We start from the raw sequence: 22211 nt of genomic DNA, 5'->3' as shown, positions 1-22211 counted from the left end.
ATTAAAAAGCCGTAACGTTTATGAAAAACTGTGAGTTACCCACTCTTAGAAACTTGAACTCGGTCGGCAAGGTAAATCGACAGTGTAATAGGTAACCAATTTAGTTAGCTCCGGTGTAGATATCGGCATTACTTTTTTTCTTTTTAAAAGCGAGTTTCGAGTTTGCTCAGTGGAATTAGTTTACGCTGACGTTTGATCGGATATTCCTTTAAAGAAGTTACGCGATGCTAGAGCAACGAATAATTCGTGCAACATTATGGATTGCCGGGTATTTTTAGATGTAATGGAACCTCGTTACTGATTTTTAATTGAAGAGCATTCTATCAACTTCGGCCGAGTTGTTTGATTGAATTTGTTTCCAATAAGGCTCTATTATTATATTAAGGCCGTGATAGCCCAGTGGATATGACCTCTGCCTCCGATTCCGGAGGGTGTGGGTTCGAATCCGGTCCGGGGCATGCACCTCCAACTTTTCAGTTGTGTGCATTTTAAGAAATTAAAATGCACACAACTGAAATGTCTCAATCGGTGAAGGAAAACATCGTGAGGGAATCTGCATACCAGAGAATTATCTAAATTCTCTGCGTGTGTGAAGTCTGCCAATCCGCATTGGGCCAGCGTGGTGGACTACTGGCCTAACCCCTCTCATTCTGAGAGGATACTCGAGCTCAGCAGTGAGCCGAATATGGGTTGATGACGTAAAGCTTTATTACTGGTTTTAGAACTTCAGAACTTCAGAATAGAGTCACTTTGGGACGAAAATTTGTTTAGGTCTGATGTCATCTTTTATTAAATCTAATAATTCTTGCTATACGAACAACAAAGTCACCGTGAAAAATTAGAGCATATTTATTTCAATTATAACCTATCTGTAATATTTAATGGAATATTAAGAATATAAAACAATGAAGAATAAATGCCGCGAGAAACCCGAGAAAGAAAAAACTGTTATTAAGGAAAATTTGTCACAAAAGAGCAGGTAAGGGGAAGATACCCATTTCGGCGTCCTAATTACGGAACTTTTACACAATACGAGCATACCTACCTGAGAAATTTTTGTACCTCGCGTAATAGATCATCCGTGAACTTAAGAATTACTTGCCCAACTTTCTTTTTTTCTTACAGGTACATGTAATTTGGGAAAAGTCAACGTTGTTTAATAAGAGCTACTGATTATTAAAGATACCTTATTAAAACATACATTTAACAAAAATTGTTTCTATCTAATATTAGAGAAATTTTTGTACCTCGCGTAATAGATCATCCGTGAACTTAAAAATTACTTGCCCAACTTTCTTTTTTTCTTATAGGTACATGTAATTTAAGAAAAGTCAACGTTGTTTAATAAGAGCTACTGATTATTAAAGATACCTTATTAAAACATATATTTAACATAAAATTCTATCTATCTAAAAGTTCACCAAATAAAACCTAAATAACAAGATTAACGAGCTGCACGGCTGTTCTGTAAAGATGTTTCGTATAACTCGCAAGTGCGACTTTCGAATTCCCCGTTATCTATCTCATTCTAAAGTATCGTGGTAAACAGAGAGAGATGAAGGTGAATTCGAAACTCGCACTTGCGAGATATAAAAATATCGTTATAGAATAGCTTATCTAGTTTCTCCAGAGGTTCTAGTTTGAGACCGCATACATTGGATTATTACTGTAACCCAAACTATTTCAGATCTATTTTTGGTTTTGTCGAACTATCATATTGAACAATATATCAACTAACTTTTCTACCTTTTTAATTATTAATGAAAATAATGATTGCGAATAAAAAAAAATACTATTTAATGAAGTGTTTTTCTGGAACTTGTTAACCTTTGGAACAGTTATAAATCGTGCATAAAAAAACAATCTTAAGTAAAGTGTTTCAATAATGTGATATTCCTAAATCGTGTGCAAATTGTAACATAAACCATTGATCTAATTTACCACTCAACATCGTTCTTAAAACGAAGTCCCCGTTCCCGTTTCCCATGAGAGGTAATAAAGTATTAACTCACATATTACATTATAAATTCAACGCACACAGTGCTTCGACAATTTCAGGCAGATTTACCCGTTCGCAGTTTAACGGCGTCGGCGCACATTAAAAATTAAAAATCTTTTAGCGGATGTGGCAGTAAATATTGAAGTTAGCGAGCTTGAGACAACAAGGTGCGTTGAGTGGTTCAAATCAACCAATGAACGTATAATGCTTTAATGTATTTTTTTTATATCACGATAAATTTGCAGCAGCGGTATGCGCGGTGGATTTACAAGGCGGAGGTTTTATTAACCAGGTCTGGCTGTTTGGAAGCTTCGGCTGTGGTTAGTTACCACCCTACCGGTAAAGACGTACTGCCAAGTGATTTAGCGTTCCGGTGCGATGTCGTGTAGAAACGAAGTCAAAAGGGGTGTGGATTTCCAGCTCGCTTCCATCTTAGATTGCTTTATCTCTTACCATCAGTTGAGATTGTAGTAAAATAAATAATAGTTCCGTCAAGCCATTGCGATATACGAGTAACAGTATAATGGATTGATGACATTTAATAAATTTATTATTAATTATTATTAAATTTATAATTAAATTATTAAATTTAAATTTTATTATTAAATTTTAGATGAGATAGATTTTCAAATAAAGTTAGCGCTCTACTATCTAAGAGGTCTACAGTTTTTTGTAGTTTTACTCCCACCAAGTGGAAACTGTGAAGATACGAGTATGTCGTCTTGTACCCACTAAATCCTCAAATCCGTGGTGTTCTAATTTAAAAAAATCGCCCACGGGAAGGCTTTCATTTCCAGACATCAAAAAACATCTAGTGAAAGCAAAGTCAAGCAATAATTAATCGAAAAAAAACTATTATGATAAGTACATACAGTAAGTAGATAAAGTAAACAAAATAAACAGCGTAGAGTTATGATTAACAACCAGATATTTTACTTTATCAACAGTTGTTTCAACTTGTTCCACTCAACTCTGCTCTCAAGTTTGACCTGCAATATTGCTTGCGAACACGAGTCGCTTTCATTACACAACACGCTTATGCATATTATAGTTTATTTAAATAACAGTAGTAAAATTTTAATAAAGTTCCGACCTAAACCAACAACATAGCCAGTCCTTGTAGCGTACCCTGCGAAGGCACGTATACCCACTAAGGTACCTACATGTTGTAAAACAGGTGTTAGTTTCATGATGTTTTACAGAATGTTTTGGTGATATTTAAATCTAGAGTTTCTGTGTTTTGAAGGTTCGTATTATAAAAACAAGTTAATCCACCAAATCATAATATTACATAAATTATTTAACAACATGTAACATAAACTCTGTTAATATTAAGTGGTAATTTTCGTGACAAGCAATGTTTTGATGAGATTGAAATCTAAAGTTGTGTGAGTTGAGGTATAAATGTTTTGGCTGGTGGGAGGCTTTGGTCGTGGCTACCACCCTACCGACAAAAACGTACCGCCAAACGATTTAGCGTTCCGGTACGATGCCGTGTAGAAACCGAAAGGGATGTGGATTTTCATCCTCTTCTTAACAAATTAGCCCGCTTCCATCTTAGATTGCATCATCATTTACCATCAGGTGAGATTGTAATCAAGGGCTAACTTGTAAAGAATAAAAAAAAATAGATAAAGATAAAAGCTCTTTTCCTTTTAACCTACAGAACTGATTTTAGTCAAACAGTAATATAATTTGTACATTGTTATGTAGATTTTGATAACAGGAGTATCCGGGTATCGGAAATTCACCTAATAATTTCTAAATTGGACAAATGGCGATGATTGTACGCAAAATTTAAATATGCAACGATGGTTGAGGAAGAGATCAACTCGTAGTCATTAAAATGTTTCTGAAAATACTGGATTAAGTGTAATCCGTGAATCTGTTAGGTAGAAAAGGTTTTTTTCGGTACACAATTAATATTTTAACAGCTTTTGGGTTAAGGGATTGTTATTAAAAATTCGTTGTAGGATTACTTACCTATATGAAAACAATTTTTTTATAAATTCGTAATACTAGTATGACAGTGTTGATACCGCCAACTTACAATAATATTTTTTTTTTATTCTATACCAATTAGCCCTTGACTACAATCTCACCTGATGGTAAGCGATGCAGTCTAAGATGGAAGCGAGCTAATTTGTTAGAAGGAGGATGAAAATCCACACCCGTTTTTGGTTTCTACACGACATCGTAACAGAACGCTTAATCGCTTAATCGCGGTACGTCTTTGTCGGTAGGGTGGTAACTAACCTCGGCCGAAGCGTCCCACCAGCCAAAGATAAAAATATTATAAAAAAATAAAGTATGTGAGTGTGTAATCTCCTGATTTACTGAAACGATATATAATATCCCCGTACTTTTTCTTTACAAGTTGGTCCTCGACTCAAATCTCACCTGATGGTAAATGATGATGCAGTACAAGACATCGTACCGGAACGTTAAATTACTTGGTGGTATGTTTTTGCCAGTAAGTTGCCTCGGCCTGGAAGTTAATGGTGTTACATCACCGTGCCTCAGAAGCATCAGAACAGTTCTTGGGCATTATAATTAACATCTGATAGAGGTCGTTAATTAATTCAACATTACTAGCCTAAGCTTTCCAATCCGCATTGGACCAGCGTTGTGGGTCTAAGCTACGTATACCCTCTGATATAAGGAAGGATGCCTGGTTAAAATGTGCTGACGATGATCGTCGGGGTCAAAGAACGACAACCTTCAAACAAAGAAAAAGATCTTCCCTAATTTGAAAGTGAACACTAATAATAGCAATATACAATAACTTTAACCGAACTGGAGGTCCAGTGGGCTATAGCGCCTCAAGTTTTGGGACACATACAAACTTTTGTTTCTCAAAGTCCGTTAAAAAGAGCTATCGCTATCAATTGTCACCTGTAGGCAATAAGCGAGAACAAAAACTTAGCTGTTGGGACCTTTATTAGAAAACTTTTATCGAAGATATAAAGAGTATGGAAAAAATAAAGCTCTCCTACGTGTTGTAAATAAAACAAAGAGCCACAAAGCCGATACCTACGAATTAGTTACAAGTTTTATTACACAAAAGATATTAAATAAAAATAACATAAAAAAGTTAGTAAATACACATTCTAATGGTAATCGGTAATAAGTGAAACAAAATTATCAATACTATGATATTATAAAGAGGTAAAGTTTGTGGTGTTGTCTCTGGATCTTCTGTAGCGATTTTCGAAAATTATTTTATTTTCTTATTTTAAGATTAAAATATTATTATCTGGAAAAGGGAGATAACCTCGTAGAGCAAAATAATTATCATGAGTACAGAAACAAATTAACTTTCAGTTTTTGACGTGACAACGTATTATAATTCGATGGAGTCGGCTGCACACTCGAAAAAAGATGACGTCATGCGTCGTTCCCTCGCTTTAGGGTACTTTGAATATAATTATATACTTTGAATATAATATATACCAGAATATACTTTGTTTCTTGTAAAAAAGTGCCAACTTTTTTTACTGGTCTATGAAGATTATTATTAAACAGTATTTTAGAAAAACGAACATTTCTTTTGAAAAATGCAACCATTCATCAATCCATCAGTGTTTTCTTATGACGTTGAACGTCAACTATCGTCAGTAAAACGACTTTACAGAGAACCGATTTTTTTCCGAATATTTTCAAGACACAACGCAATGCAAGAAGGTATGACGGACGGGCCAACATTAAGAACGAACGTCAGAAATTACGGCAGGTTGCGACGGGTATATTGTTGAAGATAATGTCCTTTATTTGACGTCACACCGCAACTTATATTTGGCAATTTTTGGTCCGCAACGTCGCTTCTCGTTAGCGGTATTTAGATGACAACAACTTTCTTCTGTAATGAATTTCTAGCTTAAAGAATGAAATAAATTGACTTGTCAACTAAGCCTACATAATTTAAGCAAATTTTGAATTTTTGTATTAGGAAATGTGGCTTTAAAAGTGAAATATAAACAAAACCAACCAATTTTTTTTTTATTCTTTACAAGTTAGCTCTTAACCACAATCTCACCTGATGGTAAGTGATGATACAGTCTAAGATGGAAGCGGGCTGACTTGTTAGGAGGAGGGTGAAAATCCACACCCCTTTTCGGTTTCTACACGACATCGTACCGGAAAGCTAAATGGATTGGCGGTACGTCTTTGCCGGTAGAGTGGTAACTAGCGACGGCCAAAGCCTCCCATAAGTAAGAAAACCTCAATCGGCCCAGCCAGGGATCGAACCCAGGATCTCCGTCTTGTAAATCCACCACGCATACCACTGCGGAGGTCACGTCGAATCACAACATGTCAGGATTTTCTTATTTTATGGGTTAACATTCTTATTTGTTTAAAAAAATATATTTTCAGAATTTATTACAAGAAAACTGCCTACCAAATCGTTTGCTACAAAACAATAGAAGTCACAAAGGCTACAATATAGTTTCGTAGCAAGCGTAGCGGCGTAGCAGCGTAGCAGGCTACTAATGAGCCTACGATATTGTGCCGCCCAACCGCCGACCCTAGCTCTATAAATTGCTTTCATGCATATTTATTTATTCAAATATTATGTATGAATTGAAATCTCGTCCGCGACTACTGAAATATGGCCTTCTGTTGAACATTGAATCAACCGGCCAAATTAGGTTGACATACGAAAAAAGTACATTTGAAATAAGAAGCATAACTTTGGAACTGCTCCCGGGCCGTTATTCGAGTACACTTCATAAAGTTGCTCTTTTGAGCGAGCGAACTTGCAACAGCAAATTTTTCATATTTCGCTCTCTTGACGTTTGAGGAAATTGGCCTTTAATGAGTAAACTTATGCATCGAGGCGTGCACTCATCTTGTTTTGTGATGAAACCATGCTTCGAACGACCGTAAAAGTTGCAGTTTAATAGATTTTTGATGACCCCGCGCGGTTAAATTGTGTAAACGAGATCCGGTTTGCGTTTTAAAATAAACGAGATTGTACACATAAATCACTGAACTTTATGCTTTTTATGTTTTTATAAAACCAACAGTGATTAACTTTTCCATTTAACGTTTGAGTGTTGAAATTATTAAATTTTAATAATTACTTTTTTATACCGGCATTATTACAGTACATTACGGTTAAAAATGTTTATTAGATATTAGAAATATGATTAAATAACTTTAAAAAAAGTCCAAAAATATTGTATCCAAAATTTTATTATAATGTCTTTTACACAGAATAATAATTTACATTAGGCGCTTTGAGATTTTGTTTTATGCTGCTTGAAATTTTCAATCAAAATTAAAAAATACTTTTTTGAATTTAATATTACCACGACTCTCCTGAATATATGCGAGTATTTACAAAAAAAATTGAACAAAAATACAACTATCCTCAAAAAACAAAGTTCTGCTCAAAATGTTTTACTTTTAGTAAAAAAAAATAACATTCTGCTCGGTATAAATATCGCGTATATTTTACCTTAAGACATAAACATACTTTTTGCAGGTCTTACCAACTTTAGTAATTTATATTATTTTTCGATCGTGTCTATGTGTGCGAATACCTTCAGATCGAAGTTTGTTGCGAAGTTACCTTATATCTTCGCTTACTTTATATTATTAAGCTTTGATACATTCGCAATTTAAGTTGTCTAAAACTCGTCAAGGAGGCGGCCGGATAAATTATTTATTTTTTCGCCCACCCACCGGAGAGGGTGACTGGAGACAGTAAATGTTAAAGGACATAAAAAAGAAAAGTATATTTGAAGATAAACCTAATGAAATTTTATTTAGATGGCAAATACACAACATTATATCCCAATTGTTATAGGATTTATTACATAACCTCATTTCAGTTAATTGAGAAAGAGCGCTGTATCTCGAGACGATACGTAAATTGCCCGGGTTCGATTTTACATTCCATTTTTTATGAATTCAAGTCTGTTGTGAGAGTTCTAACTACTAATCTAATGACTAAGGGTCCCGTATGTATTCGAAACTAGTCGGACATATCGTATCACGTGAGTTTTAGCTGTTTTAGTATAGTACATAATGTGAATAACACACGATAGTTTAAATTCTAAAATTACAAAATACATACTTGCCTGTCTTAAGCCTAGATATAATTTCCATCGAATAAACAATTTACAAAATACTTGAAAAAATAATGAAAAGGGAAAGAACAACTAGCAGTTAAATGTTACAAATCAAGTTGGTCAGATTTTCTTAGTTCGCTAACAACTTGCGAAACACTAACATTAGAAGAAAACCTAACTAACTTAATGTAACTAATATTTTGTTAATTGTTTTTCGTGTAGCGTTCAAAACTTTGACCGTAAATTTAACGGAACGTATAAAATAAATTTACTCTTTTCTTGGAAAATAAGATTATTATTTTCAAACATTAGAACAACATTTACAACTTATAATTACATAAGCAATTTTCAAATGAACACTTTTGAAAAATACTGGACTTTTCTCCTAATCATTATCGTCCAAAATGAAAGCCAATGATGCTAAATGGAGATTTACTCAAATGCCATGAGAGAGTGCCATTAGATATTAGATGATAGGAAAAATAACTGACTTGTAAAACAAATTCGTCGCCACTTTAAACGTAGGAGTACACGTATTTTATTTTACGACTTTGTAGGCGTTCGTATGAAACGTGATAGCCCAGTGGATACAATCTCTGCCTCCGATTCTTACCTACCGGGTGTAGGTTTGAATCCGGACCGGGGCATGCACCTCCAACTTTACAGCTATGTGCATTTTAAGAAATTAAATATCAGGAGTCTCAAACTGTGAAGGAAAAACATCGTGAGGAAATCTGCAGACCTGAGAATTTTCTTAATTTTCGACGTGTAAACTATTTGGCCTAACCCCTCTTTCTGAGAGGGTTGATAATTTGATAAAATGATAATTTTATGACATGATAATCGGATCGATAATGATGAGGCGTTCGTAATATATGTACTAATGCTAAATTACAGTTTTCTACTACTAATATAGACTATTAGTACTAGAATACTGTAATTTAATGGCTATAGGGTTAACTCGATAACTACGAAAACCTAAAAGCAATGTTCTTTTATTTAAACAGTGGACTTACCTTTATTCCAATGTGGATGGGGAAGTCAGAAGCCAAAGCGGGCTGTGGGTGAAGGGCCGGCAGTAGCGGCAAGGGTAAAGGACAGGACATCATAGCTGCGCCAACCTGCAATTAAAAAACATATTAAACTTATTCTAATCTATACCAATATTAAAAAGCTGAAGAGTTTGCTCGAACACGCTAATCTCAGGAACTACTGGTCCGATTTGAAAAATTATTTCAGTGTCAGATAGCCCATTTATCGTGAAGGCTATATATTATTACCGTATTCCTACATGAAAGGGAACCACGTGGGTGAAACCGCGCGGCGTATATTAACTATATAAATTATGCCCACGTGGAATGGTGGCATGAATACTGGCTGATTTTCCCCGTTGGACGGCCTGGCTAATTAATCCTTTTTGCAAAAAAATAGCTTGCCCTTCTGTCACCAGTCAGGGCAATAATTTGGGAATTTCTTTGGTACTGCAAGTCCTTGGCAAGGGATGCCCACGTGGAAAGGTGGCAAGGATACTGGCTGAATTTCCCCGTTGGACAACCAGGCTAATTAATCCTTTTCGCAAAAAAAATAACTTGCCCTACTGTTGCCAGTCAGGGCAATAATTTGGGGATTTCTTTGGTACTGCAAGTCCTTGGCAAGGGATGCCCACGCGGAATGGTGGCAAGAATACTGGCTGAATTTCCCTGTTGGACAGCCAGGCTAATTAATCCTTTTGGCAAAAAAATGATTCGCCCTTCTGTCACCAGTCAGGGCAATAATTTGGAGATTTCTTTGGTACTGCAAGTCCTTGGCAAGGGATGCACACGTGGAATGGTGGCAAGGATACTGGCTGAATTTCCCCGTTGGACAACCAGGCTAATTAAACCTTTTCGCAAAAAAAATAACTTGCCCTACTGTTGCCAGTCAGGGCAATAATTTGGGGATTTCTTTGGTACTACAAGTCCTTGGCAAGGGATGCCCGATGCTATTTTCGTCGGTATGAGTACATTTACATATCCCTTTTAACTATTCGAAACCATAACTTGACTAAACTACAATATCTTTCTTAACAACAGGTTTTGTAGTTTGTTAGAGCATGTTTTATGAAAAAAACTGTACAAGGAATTTCCCATCTTTGTGATATATAGCGACCTGACACGCTTTTATTATCTGTGTCCATACTAACTCGCAGAAAGATAATTTTGATATTCTTTTTTGTTAAAGCTTCCAATAATATAACCAGTAGAACGATGTTTTTAACATAAAATAATGAAAGTAATAAAACTGACAAGGTTTATACAATAATTAAATGTTTGTAATTAAAATTTCCTCATAGTTTTATATTTATAGAGTATATATCCTTTTATTTTAATTAATATATTATGTTACCGGGAACTTGTATTAGGTATCAGAAGGTTTTAAAATCTAAATAACATGATAGAACATTACCCAATTCCATTACATCTTACGGATCCCCAAAAACACGAATGACTGAGTTATGTTCCGATGAAAAATACACATGAAATTTATGCGTTTAAAAAGCGGTTGTTTTTCAATGAAGTGATTGATATCGGTTGCGGATAGTGAAAAATGAATATAAACCATTTGTTTAACGTAGTCGGTTTTTCTCTTTACTTTATTGTGTAAACTTATAGGGATTTATTGTCTGAAAAACACACCTGGTATATTATAGTGCCTACTATGTAGTGAAATAGCAAAAAAATATTATTTAATACATGCTTAAATTAATACACCACACCACATATCGATAAAAATACACAATAAAATAAATGCCTTCGAATGCTCCATTTTCAAACATTTTTTTTATTTAAATCCGAACCAAAATATACGTAATTAATATTATCGTTAAACTAGAAATTAAAATAATTTTTGCTAAACAACACTACATTACATAAATATACATATACCTCACATCACATCTAGTCTGAGAGACATTTTTATAAGGACAGTGGTGATTATATATATATTTATAGTGGCTAAGAAGTAGTAGTTACATAGGCTTTACATAGCTGTACACATATAGTTGTGGCTATATCGTGTCAAAATACATCGTGTGAAGTCACCACAATGGTATTTTTTTTTCTATTTTTAGCTGTATCATCGCATCACACCACTCTAGTGACATCTGTAGCAGCTTCCGGCGCAGTCTGACAAAACTCATTCACCCGTGTAATACCCTAGAGTTCAAGTTATGTACAGAAATATTCGTTTTCAGCAGTTTGAAAGTGATGTTTTTCAAAATCGATCCGCAAATGACGGAAATATCAGTGGACTGACATAAAAAATAACATTCATACAGCCGAACGTAGAACCCTTTTAGAAAGTCGGTTAAAACTTAAGTCTGCACAGTTTTACGCTAATCTGCGAAACTAATAAATAGACTTTTAATGAGTGTTTCTCAGGTAAATTCCGTTTGATAAACAAAATGTGTTTTTTTTTACTAAAGCTGTGTCGTTCGCATCACTAAAAAACCAGCAAGTCTGTATGTAACACTTGGTATTAGTATCTTTTGTTTTGTAGTATAGATCCACCTCGAGGTGCTCCTGTATTCTACGGTTATTTTTAAAATCTGCTATAGTACAGAGGGCTGCCTGAATTTCGCACAGAGGTACTTAAATCTAGTATACATTTTTCACGAGCTTTTGTAGTTTGCCCGAACGGTGGGCTCTTTGCATATACCGCTGAGAGTTACTGAAATAGAATTTTGCAATTCCGAAGTACTCCGACTGATTTCTGCGAAATATAAACAAATACCATGTTGATGAAATGCAATGTATTGTGTTGTGTTTTGTGGTATTAGAGGAAAGTTATACTAAATAACTATGCCTCTTTAGTCTACTGCTTATTCTGCGGCTATTAATGGAATAAGAAACTTATGGCAAGTTACATACTTAAGCCTCGTTAGTCCAGTGTTTAGCCTGTGCGGCTGGGAATCATAAGCACTTAAGTTCGAGTCCTGGTCGAGTCTTCCTAAGTTGGAAATTTGGCTACACCACATTGGTTATCACTGGTCACGGTTACCAACATTTCATAATTTCTTTTTACAGAGTCGAAAATTATTACTGAGCTTATTTGGGTTCATCTTTTCTGTTGCATTATTTACCGGAATACTAACTAATATAAACTTTTAGATGTCGTGTTTAAGTTTCGAGGTGTGTGTGTGCGTCTGCAGTTTCAACGGTATCCTTCTTTTTCTGACAGGATTGCTTCAAAAACCTTTACTACTATTAAGTATTACACATCTCGTTAGTGATTAGTCTGTGCGGCTATGGATCATAAAGTACTGTTTTTTTTAAAAGAGCCATTGTTGAGTTTAGCCTACTTGAAATAAATGAATTTGGATTTTTTTTTTTAATTTCATAGTCTAGAAGTACTTTGTAAGCCAATTTGACCAGAATTTGACCAGTTCCTTCAGTTCCAGGTCAGGTTGCCTTACAAAATAAAGCATGTATGCTTTATTTTGTAAAGCTTTTGGATGCAAGAAGTTTAGTAGCAGTTTAAATCTCAGTTACACCATGTCAAACCGTCAGTTTGGGTTATAATCATTATAATGTAATAGCATTCGTTACAGAGTATTATATTCAAATAATATAACTAAATGTACTTTTAAGTACTCAAATTAATTGACTAAAAAGTATAATAAAAGAAAACAGTACTTTTTCAGGCTCTACTACTTTCATCATCATGATCATCATATCAGACAATATACGTCTATTGCAGGACATATAAGCCTTTAGTATAGAATCCAATCATCAACTACTACCTACTGCTACTGAATATATTCAAAATGATACATTTATTACAAAACATGCATCAACATGTAAATGCTACAAACGAATAGATTTATAGTATCGAAAATGTCGAAAACAATTTAGTTAGCGATGAATTTGAAAAGCCCCGGATAAACTCAGTAGATATGCTCTAATATTCCGTATGGGCCGGTCCGTTCGTTGAAAAGGTTATGAATAATATATAGGCGTGAACGCTGGCATCGCGCGAGATCAGGGTATTACCAGGGCCGTGACAAATATAAGCGTCGAACAGACGGACAGCCTGACACTCTGATGTTTTATTTGTTAGTGTATTTAAATGTGACGAATTGTTTTGTTCATCTGTGATATATATTTATTGTGTGAGATTACAAAGAAGTTGTATGATTTCGCACGTAATAGTACCGCTCATTTTGCTATATTTTGCTAAACTTGTTCCCATAGCAGCGTGGTGAATCTAAGGTCTTGGTATTACACATCTCCTGTACCTTAAGATTATAATGGTGAAATTTTATCATCATAATAATCATCACTATGATTTTGCCGCCGTGGCGCAGTGGTGTGCGCGGTGGATTTACAAGACGGAGGTCCTCGGTTCGATCCCCAACTGGGCCGATTGAGGTTTTCTTAATTGGTCCAGATCTAGCTGGTGGGAGGCTTCGGCCGTGGCTAGTTACCACCCTACCGACAAAGACGTAAAAAGCGATTTAGCATTCCGGTACGATGTCGTGTAGAAACCGAAAAGGGTGTGGATTTTCATCCTTCTCCTAACAAGTTAGCCCGCTTCCATCTTAGATTGCATCATTACTTACCATCAGGTGAAATTGTAATCAAGGGCTAACTTTTAAAGAATAAAAAAAAACATCACTAACACCTGATGGACGTCCACACTAGACATAGGCCTCTTGCATAGACTTCCAAACACCACGGTCTCGAGCCGCCACCATCCAGCGGCCCCCGGCAACCCACTTGATGTCTTCGGTCCACCTAGTGGGGGTCGACCAACACTGCGCTTTCCGGTGCGGGGTCACCATTTCAGCACCTTGGAACCCCAACGTGCATCGGCTCTTCAAACGATATGCCCTGCCCATTCGCAATTTAGATACAATGTTCAGCTTCATCAATTTTGGTTTTAAAAAGTTTACAAAGTTACGGGAATTTTTGTATAAAAAGAATATAAAAATTTAGAATCGTTTTTTGCAAAATAGACAAAGTAAGATATTTAAATTCAAGTGACAACCTTGTCAGACAATTTTCAGGCAGTATATTTGTTTTATGACGCATATATTTACACAGTTATACCGTAGTTTGGGATATGGGTGAGGAAAACGCTACACCACCATGGTTCTCTACATAACTTTGCCCAACTCGCCATGAGTAATGAGTATAACATACCAACACAAAAGTTTAGTATGGTCATGAATAAATATTTTGTTAGCGGGCCCAAGGACTAATAATAGAAACGCCGACTTTAGCGCTAGCTTGTCGAATTTTCGGTTAAGGTTAAGAACCATTTACGTCATGTTAAACTGTAAAAACTGCATCAAAATTGGTCCATATGTTTAAGAGGTACAATGCCACAGACATAGTCATACATATACAGACAGACATGTCAAACTTATAACACTTATGTTTTGTACGTCGGGGATTTAAGTCTATAGGTAAATATTTTCAACCACATAAAAATCCCTACCTATTGCAATTCTGAATCTACTGGAAAATCTAGGTCGCTGATAAAATAAAGTCTAAAAACTTGCAACATAGTTGTTTGTTTCACATTCTTTGTGCAAACTTACTTTGGACTCAACTTTTCAATAACTGAAGAACGTAACTTTTCTTTACAACGTATTTTTTTTTAATCCGAGTATGTTTCATGAAAACAAGTTTCTAGTCTACGACGCTTGAAAAAATTATATTAGTTTAGTGTAAACATAATAAGAAATAAAAATTAGCCTTGTTTAAAATTATTTCAACGACAAGATTTAAATAATGTCTTGTTAGTGTTCTTTATTTTTAGCAGAAGGCTCCAAAAGTGGATTACAAATATAAGAAAATCAATGTTGAATAAAGGTTATGATTCACAATATTTGTCAGAACAACTTAATTAACAAATCGAACTGTAAACAAAATAACACCCTAGAATGGCAGAGAATGACCTTGAGTGGAGTCACGCACTTATGAACGCTGTGTGTAGGGTTAAAAGCGCCTTTAACAGTTAACAAACACTCTCCTTTTCTACTAAAGTCACTCTCCCCGCCTATCCCAAGTAACCCATAAAGAATTACACAACAAGAAATGTGGACGGCTTATATCGCAAGTCGTTCCCGCTTACAGATCGCTACCCCTCTCTAACTCCCTATTAACCAAACTACTACTCCTTACTATTTACCAAAACAAATCGCGCCACCTAGCGTCGGCACGAGCCAACACGAGATCGAACGACGTCATATCCGTCTCAGACTACTATTTCCTACATTAGATAACAACTTTATCTCTAAAATGAGTCGTTTGCGTCCGCTAGTAGGTAGGCAATATAAATCAACATTTTCGGATAGCACAGGTAGAATGCAAAGCAAACCAATACGCTACATCTCGTAGCGTGTAAATAGTTTAACAAGCGCCAGACTCGGTTCGTAAGTGCCATTTATCGACGCAAACAAATCTAATCGACCGCGGTACACTCGTCCGATATCGATATTGAATCAGAATCGAGTACACGTTACACCGAAATTGGTTTCGCTTCTTATTTAGTAGTACGATTGGTATACACTACTTCTATTAAAATAAAACTATGTGGTTTCCGATAAAAATAAAGTATTTCTAACCGAAGTTAAGTCGATTCATAAAAGTACTTTTGACTTTAAATGGAGTTCCTTAATAGGACCTAAGTACTGATTGATGTCAGTCACGTGTTTTCATATTATGTACTCATAGCTGAAATATCTTCTTTCAGAATAGTTGTTGGGCTTTGCATTGGCGAATTTTACATACTGAAAAAGATTACTGCGTATTTCTTAGATTTATTTACGTTTACTTAGATATGTGACTTGGTCGTTAACTGGGACCCTTATACGAAGGCTCAAAGTCACTCAGCGGACGATGGAGCGAGCTATGCTTGGAGTTCCTCTGCGAGATCGAAAAAAGAATGAGCAGTTCCGCAGTAGAACCAAAGTCACTGCGAGTAGCGAAGCTGAAGTGGCAATGGGCAAGGCACATAGTTCGAAGAGTCGATGGACGTTGGGGTCCCAAGGTGCTGGAAGTGCGAACCGCACCGCACCGGGAAGCGCATGATCGACCCCCTTCTAGGTGGACTGAGGACATCAAGCGGGTTGCAAGGACTCGCTGGATGCTGGCGGCCTTTTTCTTTGAAGGTCTTGCAAAAACCCTATGTCCAGCAGTGTACGTCCATCGGCTTAGAAGCAATATTGTGTGCATGCTGAACTTTTTTTTTATTGAGATAAGAATACACTAAGGAACTTAAGCTACCTTATCCTAATAACTATACAAATCATGCCCACGTGGAATGGTGGCAAGAATATTGGCTGCATTTCCGCGCTGGACAGCCAGACTGATCCTTTGCGCAAAAAATGAGCCAGCCCTTCTGACACAAGTCGAGGCAACTGCTGAACTTAATATTTAATATTTTTAATATTTATAATTCATAAGTGTTTTTATTTCATATCAACTTAAGATGTCTATAAGTCTCAGTCGATGATGATGACATAGGTTTTAGAAGTTATATCGTATCATCATCATCATCATATCAGCCGATGGACGTCCACTGCAGGACATAGGCCTTTTGTAGGGACTTCCAAACATCACGATACTGAGCCGCCTGCATCCAGCGAATCCCTGCGACTCGCTTGATGTCGTCAGTCCACCTGGTGGGGGGTCGGCCAACACTGCGCTTACTAGTTCGGGGTCGCCATTCCAGCACTTTGGGACCCCAACGTCCATCGGCTCTTCGAACTATGTGCCCCGCCCATTGCCACTTCAGCTTCGCAACTCGTTGAGCTATGTCGGTGACTTTGGTTCTTCTGCGGATCTCTTCATTTCTGATTCGATCACGCAGAGATACTCCTAACATAGCTCGTTCCATCGCCCGCTGTGTGACTCTGAGCCTTCTTATGAGGCCCATAGTTAGCGACCAAGTCTCGGAACCATAGGTCATCATCGATAGGTGATGACCTATCGTATCATCATATCATAATATTTTACTTAGCGGTACCTTTTTTGGCAGAACGGTTTACAAGACAATTCACGTCTATTTTGGGATGCCTGTTTAATGTGTTATAGATATAATACGGACTTAATATTGGTTGATAATATAGATAGTTTACACATAGTAACTAGTAGTCTGGGCTTACTGCATCAAGATAATTGAATTACACACATATTGCACCTAGTAATTGCGCAAAGTTATCAAGACAACAAACGGGAGTTGGACTGGCTTGAGCTGACTTACAATGGGACTTACGGTCAGTCAGTTTACGCAAACTCCCAACTTACAACTTGCCATGCAACTGCACTGATTGCAACTTAATCGGAACTTGCTTAGAACAAGTTTGATTCTAAAGAATGCCACAAACTAATACTTCGCAGAGCAGATTACGGAAGATATATTTCTGTTTTAAACTCTTACCGAAGTTTCTACTTTATTTTGCTTTTGTTGTAATAATGAATCCATACTCCCTAACTAATATTATAATTAAAAATATGAGTTTGTTTGTTTATTACGCCTTCATATCAAAACTAATTTTAAAAACTTTCACCAATAGAAAGCTGCGTTATCAGCGAGTAGCATAGGCTATATTTTATCCCAATATTTCTACGTAAACGAGAAACTACAACCGCGGGATATCTGTTAGTCTAGACTGATATTATAAGGAGGTAAAGTTTGTAGTATTGTAGTAGGCTAAACTATGGATCTACTGAAAGCCACGTTATTTGTGTGTAATAGGCTATATTCTTACGGGAACGAGAACTACACGGCTGAAACTGCGTTGCGTCGGCTAGTTTAAACAAAACAATCCAAACATGCCGCACGTTAACTCAAATAAAATTTAATATGAGCAGAAATTTACTCAACCCAGATCAAGTGTTTGTTTATTGTTGGTTCTTAGGTATACTAATTCACAAACATACTATTGTGTTTTTCAGAGGGCCTAGTGGCAGTTTGATACTGTTACTGTCACGTAACGTAAACGCGAATATCTAAGGTATAGAAACAGCGCCATCTAGTGGCACTACTGCACAACTGTTTCAATTCCATATAAAGGAGATCATTCACGCTCCATACATTTCTGGGCTCTTTTTTGAAAGTGCCGGCCAACAAAAAAAAATGGCACGACTCGTTAGAATTAGCCATTTGGAGCAATAGCTAATATGGCATAAAAGTTGTAGGAGGGCTCTGAACCAAGTTATACAGGTTCGACTATTCGTTATTTCCATACATTTTGTCGATTTTCAAAAGTGCCCGCCAAGAAAAAAACTGATATGTATCGTTAGAACTGTCTATTTGGAGCAATAGTTAGTATGGCACAAAGATTGTATTTCTAGTTTTTTTTTCTTAGCTGGCACTTTTAAAAGTTGACAAAATGTATGGAAATAATGAATCATCGAACCTGTATAATTTGGTTCAGAGCCACCTGACAACTTTTATGCCATATTAGCTATTACTTCAAATGATTAGTTCTAACGATTCATGCAATTTTTTTTCGTTGGCAGGCACTTTCAAATAGGGCCCAAAATGAATGATCTCCTTTGCGTTTACGTCAACGTGATAGTAACAGTATGAAAATATAGAAAACTCCCACAAGGCACACAGATAGCATTGGTACGGTGACAGTTCGTTTCACTAATGATACTTTGCCGTGATTTACGATATTAGTACGCATTATAAACGTCATAAGGCTACTGTATCCGTACCCATGCTATCTGAAAAACACTTAAAGTGTGATTTTACTGAACGTGTTATAGTCGAAAAATACTTTTTTATCGATATAGAAACTGCTTCCTTTAATACATACGAGGAATCTTAACGGAAACAAAACGGTTTTAAATTTAAGAAATTTGTTGCTCGTAATAGAATAACGCTTATAATAATAGTATAAGTTGATGAATCTAGTAATAATAATCAGAGGAAAAAAAAAGTTTATTTCACTCATAAATTTGATCCTATATGAAATACATTTAATGAAATTTACGGTAAATTTCATTAAATGTTGCCAAGTTGAGATATCCGTACAACCTATATTGATTAACCCAATAGTTAATTAATATCGCTCTATTCAACTTCAGCGAAGAACGATAAAATAATTGAAAACCGTCAAAATTATAGAAAGCCAATCGTTTCCCGGTTAATTAATGAGTAAAGAACCTTTTATCATAAAAGTACTTTATTTATCCCAGCGGATGAATCTACCGTGTTATGTGAATTTTACGAATTCTGTATTTTACGATGGTTTTTTTTTTTAATTACCGAGCTATAAAGAGGAATCAATAGTGAATATTCTTCGTGGAAATTCGATCAGACTGCATTCATGTATGAATAAAAATGTTTGTGCGTGAATGAATATTCATTTTACAAAAGTAAGATACGGTTTCGACGGTGCTGCTATCGATTCACTACAACATCATGGATGCATGTGCTTTTATATAATACTGGCAAACGCCCCGTGGTTTCACCCGCGTAGTTCCCGTTCCCGATAGACTACGGGGACAAAATAAAGCCCATGACATACACAAATAACGATGCTTTCTATTGTTAAAAATAATTTTCAAAATCGGTTTAATAGATCCTGAGATAACCCCCTACAATACCACAAACTTTACCTCTATATAGTATTAGTGTAGAATTGTAGTTTTACATACATACAATATTTGTAGTTTAGTCGTTTGAAGTGAAACTTCTTTACGCACGCTTGACTTAAGAAGTGAATGCGTTACGAAAATTGTAACCAAAGGCGAACGGACGTTGACAGGGAGAGATAAAAAAGTTTCATTTTAGTCTTATTAACCACAAGACTAAAATAAAACTTACTATTTTTTTAGTATCAGTCTGTTTTAATGACTCACTACAGAGCCAGATCTGGCTCCGTAAGGGAGAGGCGATATAAACCTACCATGTTACTCCAATACGGGATTATCATAAGAAACAATTTGAAAAATAGCAACAAACTAAGAACATCTTAATACTCAATACTGAGATATCAACATTTTTCCACTTCCTAACACAAAAGTCAAAACTGCACCATTTACTGCCGATGGCCTGTGAAAATACCTAATGTGCCTAAATGTGATCTGCAACAAATGTCCGAACTGTTCTTCTTAATGTTACCTGTACTGTACACAAACAAGTAAGACATAGGTAGGCTATTTAAAGTTAGCATATCGAATCGCCTACGGGGAGTGACCGCACGCCCCCGTCCCAGGAGTGAACCCTCCTAACTATGTGAGAAAGTTGTATCATTATGTCAGTGAACTCCATTAATTACTTTAATGAATTATAATCTATAGTGTCGCTTAACTATTTTACCCCGACCGCCGTGAGGTGACACCGTTTAATATGCTTACTAAAGGTATTCAACTATAGATGCCGCCAATTATTATGTCCATTAACAATTGCTCGTAATAGAATAAATATAAGTTTTGTAAACAATGATTAAATTTTGTTAAATTTGTTAAGTTTCTTGCCGGCTTTTCAGTAGATTCTGACTTAAAAACCGGGGGTGGAGTCACTACAAACAGACAAACATGGCGTCTCCAAACTGTATCTAAAATAAATCTGTTGAAAAAAAAAACATTTTTAATTTGAACACCATACTTGGAGGTATTTTATAAGATCAACTAGCGGACGCCCGCGACTTCGTCCGCGTGGAATTTAGTTTTTCACAAATCCCTCGGGAACCATTGATTTTTCCGGGATAAAAAGGAGTATGCTATAATATATCTCAATACCATATTTCAGCTAATTCGATTAAGTAGTCGAGGCGTGAAAGAGTAATAAACATTCATATCATTAAAATCATCAGTTTTCAGAAATCTCGGGAAACCATGGATTTTTCGGGATAAAAATTAGCCTATGTGTTAATCCAGAGTAAAATCCATTTCCATTCCAAATTTCAGCCAAATCACTTCAGTAGTAGCGGCGTTACAGAGCAACAAACATCCAAACATCCATACAAACTTTTGCGTTTATAATATTAGAGCGCCATAGTCAGGTTTATGCAGAATTTTAACATCATTACATTGATACATCATCGCGATATTTAAGCAGAAAGAGTTCAATGATAGAAGATAGAAAATTTTAAACACTACCGTCCTTAGCCACCGTTTACTAAGAACTGCTTACGACTACGTCTGTCTAACATAGTCCATAGTATAAATAAATAACGCAAGCTCACAGAGGTGCACCGTCTGCACCGAATGACAACAGAGGGGTGCAACACGTAGAGAAGGATTAAGTAATGCCTAGAGTGACGGGCTGCCTAAATATTGTACTAAAGTATAATGTGGGTTGTATTAGTAACTTTTTCTATATAAAAAGAAAGCGCTAATACAACTTTCACTTTATTGTATTCTCCGTAATAATAAACCAATTTATGTTTGCCCTCAGAGTGTTTTCGTCATGCATTAATTTAAAAGTTATATTGCTACCGTAGAAATCCTTAATAGAATAAGCCTCTCGAAATTAGAAACAATTTCTTTTACTCGGATGTTATGATGTATTTCTATACCTAAACAAAAAAATTGCAGTTCGTCTAAAACTTGAAAACTAATTTAATTATTATATTTTAATTTTCTTTGATTTAATATTATAAATAAAGCATTTTGTATGGAAATAGTTGACACATATTATAAAGAGGTAAAGTTTGTGATGTTGAAGGTATCTCTATATCTACTAAACACATTTTAAAAATTCTCTTACCACTAGAAAGCCACGTTATTTGTGAATGTCATAAGCTTTATTTTATCCCCGCATTCTCACAGTAACGGGAACTACGCTGGTGAAACAAACTATTAAAATAAACATACAATGAACTGAGAAATGTCATCTAACTACTGTATGATATTGTATGTTGGCTGGTGGGAGGCTTCGGCCGTGGCTAAGTTACCACTCTACCGGTAAAGACGTACCACCAAGCGATTTAGCGTTCAGTTACGATGTAATGTAGAAACCAAAAGGGGTGTGGATTTTCAATCTCCACCTAACAAGTTATTCCGCTTCAATCTTAAATTGCATCATCACTTACCATCAAGTGAGATTGTAGTCAAGGGCTAATATGTAAGGAATAAATTAATAAATGATATCCACGAAGGGTTGTCAGTAAACACCTAATGACATTT

The 22211-nt window shown here is 35.9% G+C and overlaps 1 protein-coding gene across 4 annotated transcripts in view; it reads right to left on the bottom strand.

Annotated features, from left to right (window-relative positions):
* The window catches only part of LOC112055597 (polypyrimidine tract-binding protein 2), a 594474-nt gene that overhangs the window by 333571 nt on the left and 238692 nt on the right, over positions 1 to 22211 (bottom strand). For 3 of the 4 annotated variants that reach the window (XM_052882550.1, XM_052882551.1, XM_024095781.2), the window contains exon 2: positions 9093 to 9197. In XM_052882550.1, coding sequence (XP_052738510.1) covers positions 9093 to 9185 — 93 coding nt within the window. In that variant the 5' untranslated portion in view covers positions 9186 to 9197. Of the gene's footprint in view, positions 1 to 9092; positions 9198 to 22211 lie in introns of those variants that run through there. The other variant, XM_052882554.1, reaches the window with a different exon arrangement.

Source organism: Bicyclus anynana, chromosome 7, assembly GCF_947172395.1.
Source record: "Bicyclus anynana chromosome 7, ilBicAnyn1.1, whole genome shotgun sequence".
Taxonomy (NCBI): Eukaryota; Metazoa; Arthropoda; class Insecta; order Lepidoptera; family Nymphalidae; genus Bicyclus; species Bicyclus anynana.
Note: the sequence above shows the minus strand (reverse complement) of the source record. Positions and strands in the feature narration are given on the sequence as shown.